At 39.6% G+C, this 20429-nt stretch overlaps 1 protein-coding gene across 1 annotated transcript in view; it reads right to left on the bottom strand.

The window, feature by feature from the left end:
• Positions 1–20429, bottom strand: part of fbln2 (fibulin 2) — a 90578-nt gene that overhangs the window by 3809 nt on the left and 66340 nt on the right. The window contains exons 13-16 of the mRNA XM_029503037.1: positions 9653–9778; positions 9281–9397; positions 2456–2584; positions 191–314 (exon numbers count right to left, since the gene is read on the bottom strand). Coding sequence (XP_029358897.1) covers positions 191–314; positions 2456–2584; positions 9281–9397; positions 9653–9778 — 496 coding nt within the window. The remainder of the gene's footprint in view (positions 1–190; positions 315–2455; positions 2585–9280; positions 9398–9652; positions 9779–20429) is intronic.

The following is a 20429-nucleotide window of genomic DNA, read 5'->3' as shown; positions in this document are numbered from 1 at the left end:
AAGACCATTACACTAATTGAGTGATACCAGATTTTTAATACCCTGTATAAAAACTATAATATAACCTGGGAAAAGTAACTCGGTTGGGTCTGTTTTCCAATGAATGAAAATGCTTCAATGAGGCCTGATATGCTGCTATAGGATAAGAGTCATTAAAGCAATAAGATGCTAAGAGAGAAATGTCACTCACGTGTCTGACACCTTCTTGTAATTTGGAGGACAGTCAAAAGAAAGACATCGGAAGCTTCCCTGCAGGTTAAAGCAGCTCTGTCCATATGAGCAGTTGTGGCTGCCAGCTGTGCACTCATCAATATCTGGAAAAAAAAATAGATCAATGAAGCAATTCAATACATTATCTTCAATGAGTCAGAATAAGCAAAATAAGACTAATAAAATCCACCTGGTAGAAATGGACTTAGCAGCACAGATCAACACAGAGGCATGAAATAAAAATAAATAAATAGAATTTATTTATCTAAGGAGTGTGAGCCCCTTATGGTTGGAACACATCCTCTGCTCCACCTTCTTGAAAATGGGAACCACCACCTCAGTTTGCCACTCCAGATGTACTGTCCCCGATGTCCACGCAATGTTGCAGTGGCATGCCACCAAAGACAACACTTCAATATCCTCCGCCTTTAGAAACTTTTGAAGCCCTTGTGATGAGTTGAGCCACCTCAGTGGTACCTAGTTCTGCTTCCTAAGAATACCTGCTTGTGGAATTAAGCAGATTGTTTAAGTACTCTTTCAGTGGAAGACAGTATCTCACTAATGTCCTGTGTATATCCGGTGTGGGCAGAGGGCAGCCCTCCCCTCCTAAGGCACCAGACAGTCCGCCTACATTAGTTTTATAAAAGTGATGCCATAGTGTTAGTGTTAATACTAACTCTGGCTCTCTGTACTGACGAGGTTTCAAATTTATCTGAATGACTGATTATTTCACTGTGTTCTATAAAAACATATGGATGTTAAAATCAAAAGAAATGTGTTGACTGAGTAAAAAAGTGTAATAAAAATTTTAACTAAAAGCTTTAGCTCTTACTACCAGTCCATCATTTCCATTATCAAAGCTGTGCATTTTGCAGCAACCCTCAAAATACACAATTTAGGGATATGTCCTGCTGTCCTGTTTTTTTAATTAGTCTTTATACTTTTAAACAGGCTTTAATCTCATTCTTTCATTATTTTTAAACATACAAGGGGCTGAAGAAAAACAAGAGCATCAGTTTCTGCATTTCCAAAACATTGTTCTCCGTTTGTTTTTTGTCTGCTTTTAGAAAAAGTTTAGAAAAAGTTAAAAAGGGACATAGAATAAGTGAGCTATGGCATATTGTAGTGAATTATTGTAGTGAATTATTTATATATATATATATATATATATATATATATTTATATGCTCGTGTGTGTGATTGTGTCTGTGTGTGTCTGTGTATATGTGAGTGCGTCTGGATATTTGTCTGTGTGTGTGTGTCTGTGTATATGTGTGAGTGCTTCTGTATATCTGTCTCTGTGTAGTTCTGTGACAAAGTCAATTGGGGCAAAACCAGGTGTTGCTGACGCTCTCAGCCCTCCTGTTTGAATTTGGTGAGGAGTAGAGCTCTCAAACTTAGATTTTCTGAATCCCAAGACCCGTGTCTACATTTTGCCAAAAAATTGTTTGTCTCCTTTGCACGGTTTGGCCGTGAGCTCGAGTTAAAAATGAAAATGTGGGTGACTTTTTCACAGTGCTCTCACTCTAGTTAACGAGCGTCTCCACTCTAACTTTGAGGAAAAAGTGAATCGGACTCCTCCTTTGAACGCTCGCAGTTTGAAAAGTATAATATTTAGGTTTGATGGTCTGGAAAGAGCACAACGTTTGAATGACATTTCTAGGTGCATGTATGACAGAACTATGCGACTGAGAAAATAGGTGAAATTCGGAGGCGATTTTTCGTCGGCTCCCATGCATTCTGGATGGAAAATTTTGGTTGGTTTTTTGGGAATAACTTTGGGAAAAATCAGAAAATCTACTCACCAGAACTTAGCACACTTGTCACGATCGAGCCGCACGTTTTGATATATATATTGTAGGGCTTCGTCCAGCGGTACGACCTGCATTAATCGCCGAAAATGTGACGGAATAATAATAATAAGTATGGAGAAGATTAAGTAGTGCCTCGTGCTTTGCACAGAGGCCACTACTTCTACTGTGTAGAAGTAGTGGCCTCTGGGCTATAGCCCGTGGCACTAAATTAAGTAGTGTTAGGCTGGTATTTAAAAATATCTGTTAATTAGTCCTAAATATCAGGGGTAGACTTGATGTTGATGTGAACAATACACATTTGAATTACTCAGTGAGCTGGGACTGGCTCCAGTTCCCCAGAAATGGATAAGCGGTAGAAGATGATTGAATAAATGAAATGATGCGAGGTCACCAACCAACAAAACTCATGCTGCATATTCAGTTAGTGTTCACCTCTGCAGGTGCGTCCATTTGCTGACATTGTGTATCCCTGAGGAGGGCACGCACACTGGTAGCTGCCTGCAATGTTGACACACTTGAAGTAACAGTGATTCCCGATGCTCTGGGAGCACTCATCAATATCTGTTAAAAAACAAAACACATCACATCAGTAACAATCAAATTTATATAGCACCAAATCATAACAGAGTTACATCAATGCACTTTACATAAAAACCCTAACCCCAGACCAAACTCCTCAAAATTATTTGATGAGGCCCAACAGATCCCCCGATGAACAAGCACTTGACAGTGACAAGGAAAAACTTTCTTTAAGAGGGAGAAACCTTAGGCAGAACAAGACCCCTAACCCTAACCGTTTCCTAGTGTTTCTCCACCTGAGAAACATTAGTAAATCTAACATCCTGTCTCAAAACTCGTCCATGCATTCGTAGCTTCTAGGCTGGACTACTGTCACTTGTTACTATCTGGATGTCCAAACAAATCTCTGAAAGGTCTTCAGGTGATTCAGAATGCTGTTGCACGAATATTAACAGGCACTCGGAAAAGAGATCACATCTCTGCTGTGTTAGCTGCTCTTCATTGGCTGCCAGTAAAATTCAGAATAGAATTTAAAATCCTTCTGTTAAAATATAAAGCTCTTAATGGCCAAGCTCCATCATATCTCAGAGAGCTCATAGTTCCTTACTGTCCTAGCAGGCCACTCCGCTAGATGGAGGTTTACTTGTGGTTCCTAGAGTCTCCAAGAGGCTCCTCCTCTATGGAACCAACTTCCAGTATCGGTCCGGGGGGCGGACTCTTTAGCAATTTTCAAGAATAATCTTAAAACTTTTTTTGTATGACAGAGCTTATAGTTTAAAAAGTTAACGTTCATTTACTCTTTAGCTATGCTGTCCTTGTAACATCGCGCCAACAACATAACATGAGTAACATCCTCTCTGCCCCCTAAGCCCGAACGTAAATGCAGCTTTCTTTTTCATGGAAGTCACAGGCTCTTCTGTCTGCTCACTGGGCCCTTTCCCCTTCACAAAGAAACTTTCCCTTTTTAATGATTTCGCAAGCTTGTGGGTTTAGTTTTAGTGGTAACGTATCACATGACCTAGACAAGCGTTTTGACATATGTCAAGATTGAGTCATAGATGGCTGTAATGCAGAGAATCTTGAAGAATTTTCAAGATAAAACAGTTCAGATTCAGATAATAAATAAAAAATAAATAATGTAAGTTATTTATTCTTTCTGTGTGGCCCGATTCAAAAGACCCACGAGTCCAGGTGAGAATTAGTCCAGATGTAAAAGAGGCGTTGCAGTTGATTCAGGAGTTGCTGTATTCAGTAGAAGATTATTGTCTAATGTAGATAAGAGCTGATGAATTCTTACTGATTGTTATAATTTTATCTGTAAAAAAGTTAATAAAATCATCACTGCTTAGAGCTAAGGGGATCACTGGTTCAACTGAGCTATGGCTCTCTGTCAGCCTGGCTACAGTGCTGAAGAGAAACCTGGGGTTGTTCTTATTTTCTTCTATGAGTGCTGAGTAATATTTTCTTCTAGCACTGCGGAGAGCTCTTTTATATGTTTTTAAGCTATCTTTTCAGGCTCTGTGAGACTCTTCTGACTTACTGGAACACCAAATTTCTAATTTCCTTGATGTCTGCTTTAAGGCACAGATTTGGGAATTATACCAGGGAGCCAGCTACTCTGTTTGATTACTTTCATTTTGAGAGGGGCGGCATTGTCTAGATTTGAACACAGTGTGGCCATAGTGCTAATCACAAGGTCATCAACCTGTGTATGGGAGAAATCCTCATTTGAATTTAGATATGGTATTGCTGCAAATGACTGAATGTTCTTTAAATTTAGCCACAGCATCTTCAGATTAACATCTTCTACAGCTGAATTTATTCCTCAACGTGCAGTCAAAGTAAACTCAAATGTAATGAGGTAATGGTAGGTTAAAAGAGAAATTGTGAAGGAGAAAAAAATGTGAATTTGTCAATTTCAATGCCATATGTTAGAACATTCATATGCTGGGAAAAGCCAATTGAGTCTAGTTGGGAAAGAAACCCAGAACTAAGGCTGTCGCTTTCTACATCTACATGTATATTGAAATCTCCCAGGATAATGATTTTATCTGTCCTGAGTACTAACTCTGTGGTGGAGATTCCAATCCCCCACACCCCTCAAACTTTTAAGAGACTATTGCCTCCAACGGTCTATGTTGAGTGCCGTCCTGGACCCTTATCTGAACCTGGCATCTAGAGACCCTGCTTTCCCAAGACAATAGATTGCAGTCAGTGCCACAAATCAGCATGAACCTGCCTCACCCCACAGAGAGGTACCCCTTCTCTGACCCTCAACTCAGGCTGACCTGATAACCTTATCAGGCAGCAAACAAAATGGAATGCATTCATACTCATAAGGCCACAAGGGTGGATATAATAAGAAATAGGATACTCTACTCAAGTAAGAGACTGCAAAGACGGCGAACCAACTTTGTAGCTGTTCGAACCGTTTTTCTACGAACTAATTTGGCAGAGATAGGACTGACACTGAATAATGAACTACTCCAATCACGCAGCCACAGCACCACCTGACGGCGAGCCATTGAAACCAATGGCGTGTTGCCACCACACCATAACCTATGTACTTGAATTCCACTCAAATGTCTGAGAAAGAGAAAAAGAAAGACATTTCATACACTGTCCATAGCCACGTCTCTGATGGTGGCCACAGACAGTCAACATATGCATGAAAATGATCTTTTCTTAGTTCATTTGTTTGTGTGCTCAGTGATGTCGTGATTGCCTAATAACCATTTAATTGTGTTTTACAGTGAATCAGATAAAACCATGTCCACCGAAGTACCTACAACAAGCAGAGAAAACTGTACTTATCAAACGATACATTTATCCCTGTTTACATATAACTTCAAATTTGGGTGAATGAAAGACGTAGTTAAAATCCAAACACCGCCCTTGCTATGCCCTATTCGCGACGCCAAACAGACCACACCCATGGGTAGGCCTCCAAATAAAAGCAGTCAAAATTATTTTTTTTTTTTTTTTTTTTTGGAGTCTTGGGGCATTCTGGGGAAGTTCTGAAGAGGAGAGCTTCCCCAGGAGACCTGACGAAGTAATAACAACCACAACAGAAAAAGAAACTCAGAAGTCAGAATTTAGCCGCTAAGCTACAGCGGCTAAAAGTTCCAAGTTGAAGCTGATGCTGAAGCTGCTGGAGACCAGGACAAATTTGGCTTTACGGCACTCAGCCTCCAGCGTCTCGAATTGCCGTGGTAACCAGGGCTGCTTGTACCACCCACGGCTCCAGTCTGTTTTCATCAGCAAAGAGAAGGATAATTCGGATATTGACTTAATAACCAAGCCAATCGCACGAAAAACAACACTGCCGCTGAAGAGGGACGAGCCAGACCGACAGCCACTTCAGCTGAGGACCAGTCTAGCTTGGGAGGCCATGACGAAGGACCTCAACACAGCCGCTCTCATTGGACATCTGCTATTGTTGTGGCCAGTTGAGTTGTCTACCAAGTAAGGTGGCGTTTATCTGCTTCCCCAGCGGGTTGTTCTGAGTGGTGCGAGGCATGACTATTAGACAACAGTGAATCAAATTTAGTTTTAGAGCTCTCCTTTTTCAGACAGACTCCCCCTTGTATTTTAATAAAAGATCTGCTATTCAGTCGCCCATATCCTCAAGAGTCACCAGCGGCTTGATTATCATTGTTACATCATGCCATTCCATTTACATATCCAAGCTCACCTGTTTCACCCAGTTTATGCTTTGATTTGCACCTGTATATAATGAGCATGTTTTATTTCCCCTTTTTTTAATTAATAAAACCCCCATACATTAAGCCATTGTTACACTCCTTCCTTCAGTAATTGTTCTTAAATCAATCCACAGTAAAGAACATCCCTTCTAGATTGAGATTTGATAAGAGGCAGCCCTATACACAATACAAGGCACAACAAACTCATAACTCTGATAAGAATTCTGAGTACAGACCAGGTGGATGGTATACTGTAACTAAAAGAACTGGTTTTTAACCCTTTGAGTGGGAAAGACTAAGAGTGACGCTTTCAAAAGACCTACAGCCAGATTTTGTTCTAGGGTTGATTAATAGGCTTGACTGAAATATTGCAGCTCCTCAACCTGTGGTCCCTGCTTAGCCTGAGCCACTGCCTTCGCACTCCTTAATATTTCCTCCTGTCTGCGAGCCTGCTCTACAACTAGCTTCCTCTTCGGGACCTGCTCTACTCCACACTTGTTTGCCTGGGCCAAACCCCAAGCCTCCCCGCCCTACTTGCACATTACCCACAATCTTTGTATGCCTAAGAGTTGGATTCCATTTTCTCCCCTTGGTAGGGTTTGGAACCACCTTACTAATGACCACATCTTTATTCCGTGCAACAGGAGCTCTGTCCTAACCTTAGTACATTTGAACTCCTCCACTAGACTAGATACTTGGAGCTGAAGTATTCCTTTCCCATACAGACTCATCCTGCTGCAGCCAGGTTTCTGCTATGCAGAATAAACCAATACAATGATCAACTTTGGCATCATTAACCAGTAGAGATTTTGATGATAGTGATAGAATATTCAACAGTTCACATTTAATTGCAGTGTTATTTGAGACTGAATTTGTGGCTATTTTGATTTCAGTTAAGTTTTTGTTTTGAGCTCCTCTTCTGTTTAATTTGGGTTTAGTAACTTTATTTAGGTTGTCAGGGGACAGACAGTTTCTATAGACCTAAACAGACTATTCTATTCCTGGTAGGTGACCGCTCTGACTGAGGCGCAGAGGAGCATACTAAACTGTGCCTCTGCCTCCTGGTCACGACTTGGAGCTGTCAGGGTTTTAGCCTTTTAACAAATTCAGCCAGAAAAGAAGAGTGGCCCCACCCACAGTGGGATGGACACCATCTCTCCTAATCAGACCAGGCCTCCCCCAGAAAGCCTTCCAGTTATCTATATAGCCCACATTGTTTTCATGACACCACCTGAACAGCCAGCAGTTAAATGAGGACATGCGGGTGTACATGTCATCACTAGTCCGATTGGGGAGGGGGCCAGAGAAAACTAGTGTCCAACATTGTTTTAGCAAAAGTACACAACTACTGCACATTAATCTTTGCGACCTCCGACTGGTGAAGTTGGGTGTCGTTACTGCCGATGTGAATAACAATTTTAGTTTCAGATAAGAATGGATGTCGCCTGCTGTGGCCCTGGGATACACTTAGCTATGGTGCCACTAACTTCATGTTCCTCAGAATAGAATTACCCATCACTGGAGTTGGCTTTTCAGCGGGTGTGTCGCTGAGTGGGGACAAACTGAACTGGTTGGTGGTGAACCGGGGGCTGCTGCATAACCTTTGCCTCTTGTCTCGGACAGTCACCCAGCCGCCCTGACTAAATCTTGACTGCTTGGTGGGAGGAAACTCTCTTGGCGGCTATAGGAGCTGCTCAAGGTCGCCTCGAACCGGCAACAGGTAGCAGCTAGCTACACTAGCATAAGCTTGGCTAGCTAAGGTGTGGAGCCGCGACTCTAACTCATTAATTCTCGCCTCCATTTCTGCCATCATTCTGCATATTTGACAAGAAGTACTATCATATAATGACTCAGAAAAGTAACTACACATGTAGCACACTGGACAGGAGAGGGGGAGAGAGAGCTAGAGGCCATTGCATCGTTTAGTTCGATTAGCAGAGCTACAGTCTTGTCTGTGAAGCTTAGGAAAGGGGAACGAGATTGAGTTCTTGGCTAGTATAAGTTTGATAAGTTTACTGTCGATTGATCAGGTAAATAGCAGAGACAGTACACAAGTTAACAGATCATAACCACCAGTGACCGGAAATGATGCGACATGCTTACCACAACACAAAACTCCTTGTGATTGGTCTCTTTATTCTAACATTAGAGCTAAGTGATAGTGAATGATTTCACTTTATCTCTGCCTGTGTGTGTCAGTCAACCAAAAAAATAAATAACTGTCTGGTTTGTTTCTTTTCATGTCGTCTGCCAAGTGAGACATGTCCCTGCTCTCCTTTCTTCAATGTACATTGCTCTGCTATATGTAATGTATCCATCCATCCATCCATCTATACACTTTTTTTCAATCTGCTTGGCTTTGTCAACATTTGAAATGAAGACTGGTTTTGATGGGACTGCAAAAGTGGTGAATCGCTAAAGTAAGGGAAGGCTGAAGGCGCAGCACCTCACTGCCTTATTTGAGTGCTTATGAGAACTGAACTAGGCCAAATTTTAACCAGTGTGTTAGAAAAATTTGCCAAAACAATGGAACACACTGTTGTGTGATGGTTCGAATACTGCTGAAGGAATGAGCTTACATGCTAACATGCAATCGGAAAATGCAGTGATGATGATTTCATGATGAGTTGTAAATAAAAGATGTTTCCGCTGTTTCTCTGCATGGTGCAGTGTTGCTTAGGGGAATGTCTGTGTGAACGCGGTCTATGTTTGCTGTCCTCCAGCAGTCTCAATAGGAAAACCCAACAGTCTCAGACTCCAGTGAATACGTTTTGACCTTGTGGAAGGCAACTAAGTTTACCCAAAGACTAGAAGATAGAACTACCACACAGGAAGGTAAGAGCCGTCAAATATGTCTTTGGTTCTTTAAAACCAGTTCTTAGGACAGCCACCTGTCATGGGATCAGCAGAGACCAAACTAACAGGAATTATTCAGGCTATACAAACACAGTTCCCATATAATGTGACTCTACTATTGGAGTTGATTCCGTCACTGTCAGGTTTACTGGTCCACTAAATCTTTGGCAGAAAATACCTTCACAGGTGTGTCTGTCCTCTTTCAGGTAGTAACCTTCGCGACAGTAGCATTGGTATGAGCCGTAGATGTTGGCACACTCCTGGCTACAGGGATTTTTGTCACATTCATTTATATCTATAGAAAAGAAAATACACGATTAGAGTTTTCTCTGATATGGCTGCAGTAAATTAAAGAAATGTACGCAAGCTTCTAAAATAAGACCCAATTCACATTCATTCCCCTGGTCAAGGTCTTTGAAGCACCACTGGGTTTTATTTATTATTGAAAATTTAAAGAACTCAAAACTTTCAAATCAATAGAAATGTCTATGTGAAGCCTGTATTTACCTTTTAATGCAAAGTAACAATACATCTAAGCAAGGTTGCTTACCTTCACAATTCTTGCCATCAAATGCTAGGGAGAAGCCAGTTGTGCATGAGCAGTGGTAGGAACCAGGAGTGTTTTCACAGGTCTGGGCACACAGCCTGCCAGGGTAGTGCCAGCACTCATTTACATCTGTCAGTACAGGAGCAAGAGCTATTAGACAGCAGGCAATTACCTACAGGTCACAAAACACTATAATGTCACACACACTATGTGCCGGTATCCCCGTCAGTGTGTATAGTGACTTCTTCACCTTGTTCGTTTTCAATATTTCTGCATGCAGTGCATCAGTGGGCACCAAATGATAAAGTCACAATCAATTAAGTCATTTGGTAGTGCAGTCAAAGGCAAAAGTGCATGCATATGTTCATCCAATGATGTGACAGCTGTGAAATGCATAAAGCCATGTAGATACTCAGCATTCATGTTCACATCTGCCCCACACACACACGCACGCTTTTGTTACATCATGAGGACCTAAATTTTGCCCTGACTGGGTGGTTACAGATGGGGACACCACTTTCTAAACGAGATACGGGCTTGATTTTACCTTAGAATTTTTGGGATTTTTTTAAATCCCAAAACTCAGGTCTAGTATGAAATTCTTAAATTTAGAGAGCTTACTTTTTTTTCCAGATTTTTCTATCCCAATGGGAACGCTCCCATTGGGTCTTATCGCAAATAACAACCAGGGGGCACTGTCAAGGGCAGAGTCGCTATTATGGCAAACGCAGGTAATTGCGTGGGGCCCCCAAACGTCTCATCAAAGCTAATTAAAAAGAGTCCTTCTCAATTTAAGACAATCATTATTGTTTTAGTCTTAATTCACACGCTTAAAACACACATCAAAATGCTTAATCAATTATGATCGTTTTGACTCCCCACCCCCACTGACTATTCCCATGTTCCACGTGTGAGCTACACCAGTACCGCAGTGGAGAAGATATGGTGAGAGGAAAAAACTGTTTTTACCAAAACTACCAAAGGTTTCACAACCTTTTTCACAGTGACACCAAATGTGCATTACCAAAAACAGCAAGAGCCAAACCCCTCCTGCCAGTAGCACTGCTGTCAGTGTCAGTTGAGGAGGATGCAGTAGAAATGAAGAAAAGGACCCGAGTGTCATCACAAAGATGACAGTATTAAAGCAACTGAAATGGTAAACTTTCTTAAATGTTGATTAATGTTCTTATCAGTTACAGTAAAATCATTGAGACGATTCACTTCTTAGATAATCCTCAAGAAGGATTTTAAGGACTTTATCTAGCTCAGGACATTTTCTCAATTCCCCCTTTTTAGAAGATGATAAACATTAATATTCAAAGTCTTTGCTTGGTGATAAATATTGAACCTACTTGCTGCTGCCCACATTGAAGACCTTGGGTTAAGGTAAAAATAAAACTATTGTTACATATTGTCAAGAGGATTTATACATTTCCAAGCCTGTACAACAGCGGTCCCCAACCCCCGGGCCGCGGACCAGTACCGGTCCGTGGGTCTTTTGAACCGGGCCGCGGAGAAAGAATAAATAACATACATTATTTATGTTTTATTTATTATCTGAATCTGAGCTATGTTTCATTTTGAAAAATGACCGGATTCTCTCCGTTACATCCGTCTATGACTCACTCTTGAGCTTGTCTCGGTCACGTGATACGTTACCGCTAAAATTAAACCCACAAGCTAGCAAAATGATTAAAAAAGGATAGTTGCTTTGTGAAGGGGAAAAGGCCCAGTGAGGAGACAGAAGAAGAGCCTGTGACTTCCATGAAAAAGAAAGCTGCATTTCGGTTCGGGGTTAGGGGGCAGAGAGGATGTTACGATGACGCTGCTAATAAAGTTGCATACGAGTGCACAGTGGATTCATGTTTATTATGACATTTAGAAAATAGCACAGTTTTTATGCCGATCGTATAATTTTATTTTGTTGCATTTATACCCCACACCTTAAAGGCTGGTCTGTGGCACAAAAAAGGTTGGGGACCGCTGCTGTACAAGACAAACAATGAAGTGTTTGTATTTTTTTTCCCCTAACTTTTATTTTGCTTTTTCATATTCACTATTGACTAGTGTTTGTTTGAGTAATGATCTATGCATATCAGACTCAAAAATGTATAGAGAACTCAATTTTACAACCCTGTTATGGTCAGAGCTTTCAAAAGGGTTGAACAATATTTTTCAGTCATATAAAACCAACACTGTACTTAAATAACTTGATTACTCTACTTCATGTTGCAGTGTGATCTTCACTACACAACATTATCACTTTTCCTTTGACTGCATCTAAAATGAAGTAGTCACCCAAATTACAGCTTTAAAGTAACTTTTAATAACTGTGTGCTTGAACACAGGAGAACATTCTGCTGATAACCTTTGACCTTACCACCCTGAGCCAGAAAACGAATCACCTTGTTTATATGGTCTACGCGCCAAACTTAAAAAGTTAAATTAATAATTTCTAGTATTGTGTATGTAGGGCTGCAAATAGTTCTTTTAATTATTTGTAACCTGTCAAGTGTCACAATGTTTTGTCAGGTTAGTTTTTCAAGGTATTTAAAAAAAAAAAAAAAAAAAAAAAAAAAAAAAAAAAAAAGTCCAATTAATCAGAGATTTGTTTTTTAAAATTTGCTCAAACTATTACTATACTACTTTTACTCAAATTATGAAAAAAAAAAAGACAACTAATCACTTAACTGATAAATCTGTACATATTAGTTTAGCTTAGTTTAAAACAAAAATATATGCATCAGTGCATCTTGTCTTATCAAAATGTCTAGTCAAAAATCTTTCATTTACACTTAACATTACACTTTCTTTTTTTGGCGCCGTTTTAGCGGCAGCCTGTAGCCGCAGCTCCTCGTCCTGTTTCGTGTTAACTTTGTTAATTTGTTGGTTCGCTCTTTTGTTGTTTTTTTTTTTCTGTTCAATAACAACCTTTCTGTTAAAGTTGCGAAATGGCTTTGGTTGGTTTGGTTTTTCTCCTACTTTCCTACTTTTTGTAACTTGGAAGATCGCCGCCGGCAGTTGTGGCAGTTGATTGCGCTGTTGCCTGGAGACAGGCCTGTGGTCCCGCAGGAGCTACGGAGGAGACGCCGGGGCTGCAGGTCCAGAGCGAAACGGAGGGAAAAAAGGAGAAGACACAAACCAGCGGTCCCAGCGATCATAACGGGGAACGTGAGGTCTTTGGGGAACAAGACGGACGAACTGGCAGCACTTGTGAAGACCCAGAGGAATTACCGTGACTGTAGCATATTTGGCTTCAGTGAAACATGGCTGCACTCGAACATCCCGGACAGCAGCGTTGAGGTCCCAGGTTACAGTTTGGTACGGGGAGACAGAGACTTTTCCAAATGTCATGAAGGAACGTCTCTATAACCCAGACATCGAACTGCTGGCTGTAGGAATGGGCCCGTATTATTTACCAAGGAAGTTCACGTACGCCATTATCATCACTGTTTACATCCCCCCGTCAGCTGATGCAGCGCTAGCCTGTGAAGTCATCAGCTCCACCGCTGCCAAACTACTGACTGAACACCCAGATGCATTCATGTTATATATTTTATTCCCTATGTGTAATGCTGCTGTTACACTGCAATTTCCCAGTCTGGGATAAATAAAGTATCTTGTTTCAAGCAAATCAAATGTTCCATTAGCAGACATTTTTGCTTAAAAAAAGCAAAAACTTGAAATAAGCTTCAGTGAAAGGTAAATTTGTCAGTCTTATTTAAAGTGTAATGAGATGCCTTTGGACTGGAAGACATTTGACTAGAAATAAAACAAAAGAGTTAACACTTTTTGTACAGTACAGGTGCAGGATACAGAAAGGTCAAAACAGAACATCTCAATTCAAAATCATTTAATGAATGAAAAACTATTCATCGTCAGCAAAACTGAAGGCAAAGACAGTGGAACATTTCAGAGAACAAGTCTGGACTTGGACATTATTCAAAACACATACATTTTGTGTTATGGCCTCTGTATCATGAGGTTTAGACACTACCTAGCGCTAATATGCAATGTGTGGCTGTTTAAACAAATCTGTGACATTATTTATGTCTGTATATTCCAAAATAAATCAATTGCGTTTCAACATTTAAAACAGCAAAAACTTTACCTTAAACAAAAAAACTTTTATCTTCCAGCTTTCTGAAAGCAACAGTCCTAGGTCCAAGCTTACCTTTGTTTCGCAGTCTCCCTTTGAAGCATCAATGCGTTTTTTTTTGTTGTTTTTTTTTTTTTTTTATACATAAAATTTCACTCCCTCCCATTTCCTCTCTCAAAGTTCTATTGGTGAAGTCTCTATGCACTTGACACACTGGGCTTTCCCAGGAACCTTTCCAGACCTGATATAGTACATGAGTGTTTTCTCCACTGCCTTGATTTCTTCTTCAGTCCACTTCTTTCTTTTGGTTTGTGATAACCCTGAATAAAAGCGGACAATTAAATATTCTTCATGAATGAGACTATACTTTGATAGACAGCTATAAAACTGTTGCAAATCTGAAAAAGTAACTTTCCGGCTTGGTCCGGGGATGTTCTGCTGCAAATTTGGTGACCATTGGTCAAAATTGTAGGACCAGTAGTGAAAAAACTGATTTGGACTAAAATCAAAATGCCAAAAAAAAAAAAAAAAAAAAAAAAAAAAAAAAAAAAAAAAAATCTACACTCACCAGCTACTTCATTAGTTACACCTGTGCAATCTAATTCAATCCAGTAGCTTTGCACTAAATGCCACTTTTACATTCTCAGAATTTGTTGACATTGTCAGAAATGTAATTATTCTACTTTGTGTCTATTGTTGACATCATAGTGGATAGTTATACTGTACTGAGTAGTAGTAGTAGTAGAGTAATTGAGCGGTGTCTGATCGCTGTTCAGCAATCCAGCCAAAAACTTTGACCAGCTTACCTTCTGTTGTATGCGATTCCCCAACCAGTGGCATCTTTCCATGCGACCCATCTATTAAAAACATGAGCAAAACTGACAAGATTTGCTATATATGTAGTTCATGTAACCTTGTAATAATTGATTAAAAAAAAAAAAACAACAAAAAAAACAAACAAACAAACAATTATAATCTCCTTATAATACCCTCTTTTAGCATTGAATCTTCAACACAGTGATCAGTCAGTGTGCTTATTCCCTCTCAAGAGCTGCCTACAGTACATACCTGATGCTTTTGAAGATGAAGGTGAAGTTGATGATTTTGTAGATGCAGGAGAAGGTGAACGCACTGTTGTGTCATCCTCATTGTCAGTGCCTGATGCATCACTGTCCACAGCTATTTTCTCTGGAAAACAAGCAACCATATGGAAAATAACCAATCAAATAAACAATTTAAGAAAGCAGAGCTGGGACTGCCTGACAAATAAACATCCTGATACAATGCTAGAGGGTACAATGTAAGGCTGCACAATCTATAGTTTGAACATCGCTATGTGCATGTGTGAGATGATCACTTTGCAGGACTTGCAATCTTAAAAGGGCCCCTGCAAAGTTCACTCTCAGTAAAACTGTTAAACTTTGGAGTAATGTTTCACCCCTTTCCCAGAAAGCCAACATGGTGTTCAATGGATTCATTGAAATCTCAAGATTTATATGATACTGCAAGTCCACTACAATGTTCAAAGTGTCACGATTGCATTTTTTTTTTCATCTGCTGGTTGTAATACCACATTGCAGAGTTCAATCTACTGGTATATTTCTAACATTAGTAATTCTGTAAATACATTTAAGTTATTTACACAGATCTACTTTACCTTGTGGATCAAGGTTGATCTGGTCAAGATTCTTTCCTTTGAATTTAGACAGCTGTCCTTGTTCCATGGCCATAACAACCTTACTTATCTTCGCCAGCTGTAATGTCCCCTCAGGTCAGATAAAGCAAGCTCTACGTCTGGATGAGTCACAGAAGTATCTCTCAGTGTAAAAGCAGCAAGTGACATCTTGGACACTTCTTCTCTTCTATTAAAAAGTTGTTTTTGCAAGTTCTGCCCAGTGCTTCTTGGTGGCTTCTTCTTCAAGGTTCGCTTGACACTCCTTTGTTTTTATGCCGAGATACTGGTGCATTTTTTTTCACATCTTCACTCAAAGTCCTGAGGGCCTGGGATGACACACACTCATTCCATTTAGTGTCACAGATTTGTTTGAAAAGCTGCACATTGCTAATGACGTCATCACCTGAGATCAGTGGTTCACATTCCAGAATGTTTGCCATTTTCTTGAGGTTGTGGCCAAACTTCAATGCCAATGACGGTGTTTTGTAATCGTTTCCTCATTGAAACCAGCCACATTCTTCACTGCCTCTATCACATGAGTGAAATTAGCTAGTACAAAGAAATCTGACACCTTCTTTAACTTGCCATTTTTCTTTGCTTGCAGAACTAGTCACCCTGTTTCTTGCATCTTTTGTCTGATATACTCATGTTTTGTGGAATCATGCCTTTGTTTATTGAAGAGGTCTTCCCCTAATTTCCGTATGCTTTGTTCTTTGCGGGTAACATCTGTTATGTCATCTTGCTGCATGTCAAGCACCAGTTTCCAAAATCTGGCATTCACACTGCCTGGAACTGGCTGAGTATACGTGCAAAAGGTCTGAACTCTTGTTTTTCCTGGCTCTAAGCCTTTGATTTTCTTGTGTAGGTGGCATCTCTGCATGTGCCTCAAAAGCGATTTCCTCTTGAGGTAAGCCTCACAGTTCGCACAGTGCATGTAATCACTGACTTTTACAGGTACACTGGGTTGTAGATGGGGAAAATCACCATTCCTTTTCGAAGCACCTGATGTGCATACGGTTCCCTCTATTTTTCAGTAAAATCAACTGTATTCGCCTCGCTTTAGACCCCTTTGGAAATGCAACTGATCTTGCCACTTCTGGTTTATCTGTGTTTTGATTCCAAATGACGTGCCACTTTGCTGAAAGGCTTAGAGCAAAACATGCAGTAAAACCTTTTCGTGTAAAGTCTGCCACCATGTTCTTTCTTCAATAGTGTCAGTCACATGAGAGCCATCTGTCGAAGAGGATTCTCCAGTGTTGTTTGCAGCTAGGGAACTAGAATCTTTCACATGCGTTCACCGTTTCTTTTTCTTCTGACCCTTGTGAACATCAGAACCATCAGTCAAAGAGGATTCTCCAGTGTTGTTTGCAGCTAGGCAACTAGAATCTTTCACGTGTTCTGTTTCTTTTTCTTCTTGCCCTTATGTATGTGCTTCTTGAGCTGCATAATATCTTTTGTTGAACTGTTACTTGTCATGCGCCTTTTCTTTGACTTAGATGACTGGACATCTACTTCCTGAGAGTTAGGTGTAGATGTTCTCTGCATCTTTCTCTTCCCATCTTTGTACTGTTTGATAAGTTCAAGAAAACTCATCTTTTGACGCCTCACTCTCCGTCAGCAGATTGAGTTTTGAGTTCAGTGAGGACAAGTGGGTCCCTCAAACATTTAACTTACAAAGCATTTGCTTTGTAAGCTTTAAAAAAAAAAAAAAAAAAAGAAGCTAAATTTAATTTTAGGAACTACTTAAATATTGTAAAGGTGTTTCAAAAAATGGCTGTCACAGTTTTTTCCTGAACACAGGACAAATTAAAGATGCCATGGCACTTAGCATGTGAAGTTTTACAAATTTAACTTACAATTGCACTGACCGTTTCTGTGGGCTCAGGTATGCTTTTGTCCTTGTAGAAATCAGCTGGAGTGGGTTCTATGACAATGGTACCCTCAATGTCATAGGACTGAAAATAAACATCAGAAAATACTTTTTAAACAATTGAAGTCCACTAGAAATTAAAAGACCTATTCACTTCAATGCAGATTTGCAATGATTTCCATTTTAGCAATTTTTTGTAGTGGCTGGCTATAATATCATCACAGTTGTATCCCACTTAAAATGCCATGTCACAGTTTTGCTTTGGTTATCACCGATATGATAAACCTATTGGCCAAAAATCATAATATGATTCAGTTCTTAAAGTAATAGTTCACTTAAATGAAAATTCAGTTATTCACACTATCCATAAATCCTCCCTGAGATTCACATGAAAACAGTTCGCAGCATTCTCTCACCGCTGTCATTTGTGGCCACTAACATGATGTAATTGGCATCTATTCAAGTCAACTGCATGTTTAGTCTTCAGGAGACTTTGATGAAAGCAATGGTATAGTGTCACATTGTTTTGTTGATTTTAAGAACTCAAAGATGACAACATATCCTACCTCTTTCTTCTGTTCAGGATCAAAGTCACCTATCACATCAGCAGCACTTGCAACTAAATTACAGAAGATGAAAATGTTAATACCATTCAAGATGAACAAATGCCAAATTGATGCTGTTCATTAACAATGCATGTTCCATCCATTCATGTTTTATTTCCCTCCTAAAGTGGGTTAGGGTTAGAAAACCCAAGAAAATGCTCTATTTGGGAAAACAAATCAACAACCTCCCTGAATTATTCCATCATAATAGTGAAAATAGTGGCACCATTTTGATAAAAATCTGCAGTTACTAAAGTCAACATGATATGAGACTTATAATTTCATACAAGCATGCAATTACTTATAGTTGAAAGAACTATCCCATCCTATGCACGCCCACATTCAATCATAAATTGGCAATTATAAAAACCATCGATTGCACATATGTTCCTTTCACAATCTGCATGTTCACTACAAAGCAAGATGCTCTGACACAGCGGATGTTTAAAGGAATGCAGTAGTCATGACTTTTCACAGTCATATACCATACATAAAACAATGTTTATTTGCATTCATCTTAGCTTGTTGTAATTACTGCATGCATCCCTTAACTTGTTGGTGAAAATTAAACAGCCATTTTAAATTTCAAAATAAACTGATTGATAAAAGAACTGAAGAACTACCTATAAATATGACAGCATGGAAAGTAAAATAGATGGCTTCATACTTTTCTTTGATCAGCTTGATGCAATGAATATGCATGAACTTGGCCTTCAGGAAGGCATTAGATCAAATATATATGTTATTTAGGCACAAGTCTCAGAAGTGGATAATTTTAGCTTAGGAATGACTACTTATTACAATCCTCATTTATACAAACTCTTCATCTCATCTTTCTCACCTGTGTATTCAAAGCTGCCAAAATTCATCCTGTAATTACAAATTAGTCAAACGTCAAGGTCCAACATCAGAAAATTCATGATTCAGTCATAAAATAAACTAGTGATTATCTGGTTTCTTGTAAATTCTCAACGTTTTTCAGCCACAGTCCACTGAATGACCTACACTTGGTAGCCTTATGAACGTGAATAAATTATAAATAATAATTAAAAAAAAAAAAAGTATTTGCAGCATATTGAATGATCCCCCCCCCCCATTCTAATTGAGTTCTGACGTGTTAACAACGGCCTCAGAGCCAACCATCAGAGAGTAGGTTTCACATGCTGCTACTGACAGACACTGCAGCTGTGGGTGTGCGATTATTACGTCAGGATGCATTCTGACCCTGACTTGTTTTATACGTGGTTTTTGGGTGTTTTGCGTCTATGCGGTTTGGGCATAGTTGTATGCATGACACAATAAAACGTGTTATTCATTCATATAAAACTAAAACATTTCGATGCTCGACTTTTGAGCGAGTGAATTAGTGCAAACACTAGATAAGGCTAGGTTAGCTAAACATTTAGGTGAAGCTGCAACTTCGCCGCTCTTTGTTGTATGCGGTACATATGCGAACATTATTCAACTAAGTCATATTTAGCAGCACAATATTATATTAAAAATTACGTAAAGAACTCAGCACTTACCATCTCCGCTTCCTCCGCGGCCGAACAGGCAACCTGACACCGCTCGAAATAAAGCAGGTGTGCGCGGCAATCAGAAAGGTGTATGACGGGGTTGACATAAAAAAAAAAAAAGATTCAGGTATCCAAAGTTAAAACAAGTTTACTTGGCCTGATTCACCGTGATATCATTTGCGCGTAGTGTAGATATTCAGACATAAAGATGGTGCTTATTCAAATTTGATGAGAAAACCCCCCCCCCCCCCCCCCACAAAACTTTATTGAATGCAATATACAAAATCAGTCACCGCAAACTTTCAATAAAGCTTGGGGGGAAGAAGAAGAAGAAAAAAAAAAAAAAAAAAAAAAAAGTCATGCATCATATTTATGGTAAACAGCTTTTTAGGGAAAATAAAGCAAGGAAAGGCTGTTTTCCTTAAAGCAATTGTTATTAGTTTTTGACCAACACATTCAAACAGAGTGGGGTTAAGGGGACACGCGAACACACCCAAATCAGTCACATGTAAAAAATTATGGCTTTGAGAGAGACGATTCTCTTAAGGACAGAAAAGTGCATCTCCAGGTCAAACAATTTCAGAGAAACAAGTTTCAGAAAAACAAGCAGATTCAACAAATCCTAAAGATAACTTTTAAGCAAGATGTGAGTCACATTCAAAGAAGGGAACTCCCACTAATTTGATTAACAGGACACAAAACCATTTAGATGGATCTCTTATGTAGTGTGAGTTCTATGAGAGCTAATTCTTTAGCAAAGTGAATTTTTACAGAGCAACCTATAATTATACCTGTTCCATCCTCTTCTGGGCTTTTCAGCTTGAAAGTAAGAGTAAATACACACCAAGTTCGACTCAGATACCATGGAATAATTGCCTAAACTGAGGCTCTCTTCCTGAGTTGATAATCCAGTGTTCAAGCAATTATCTAATTGAAGTCCTTTCTGACTTGCTAGAGAACCTAATTCTGATCTCCATCTCTCATACAAAGATGAAGAAATTCAGTTGTTTAACA

Source organism: Echeneis naucrates, chromosome 5 (genome assembly GCF_900963305.1).
Source record: "Echeneis naucrates chromosome 5, fEcheNa1.1, whole genome shotgun sequence".
Taxonomy (NCBI): domain Eukaryota; kingdom Metazoa; phylum Chordata; class Actinopteri; order Carangiformes; family Echeneidae; genus Echeneis; species Echeneis naucrates.
Note: the sequence above shows the minus strand (reverse complement) of the source record. Positions and strands in the feature narration are given on the sequence as shown.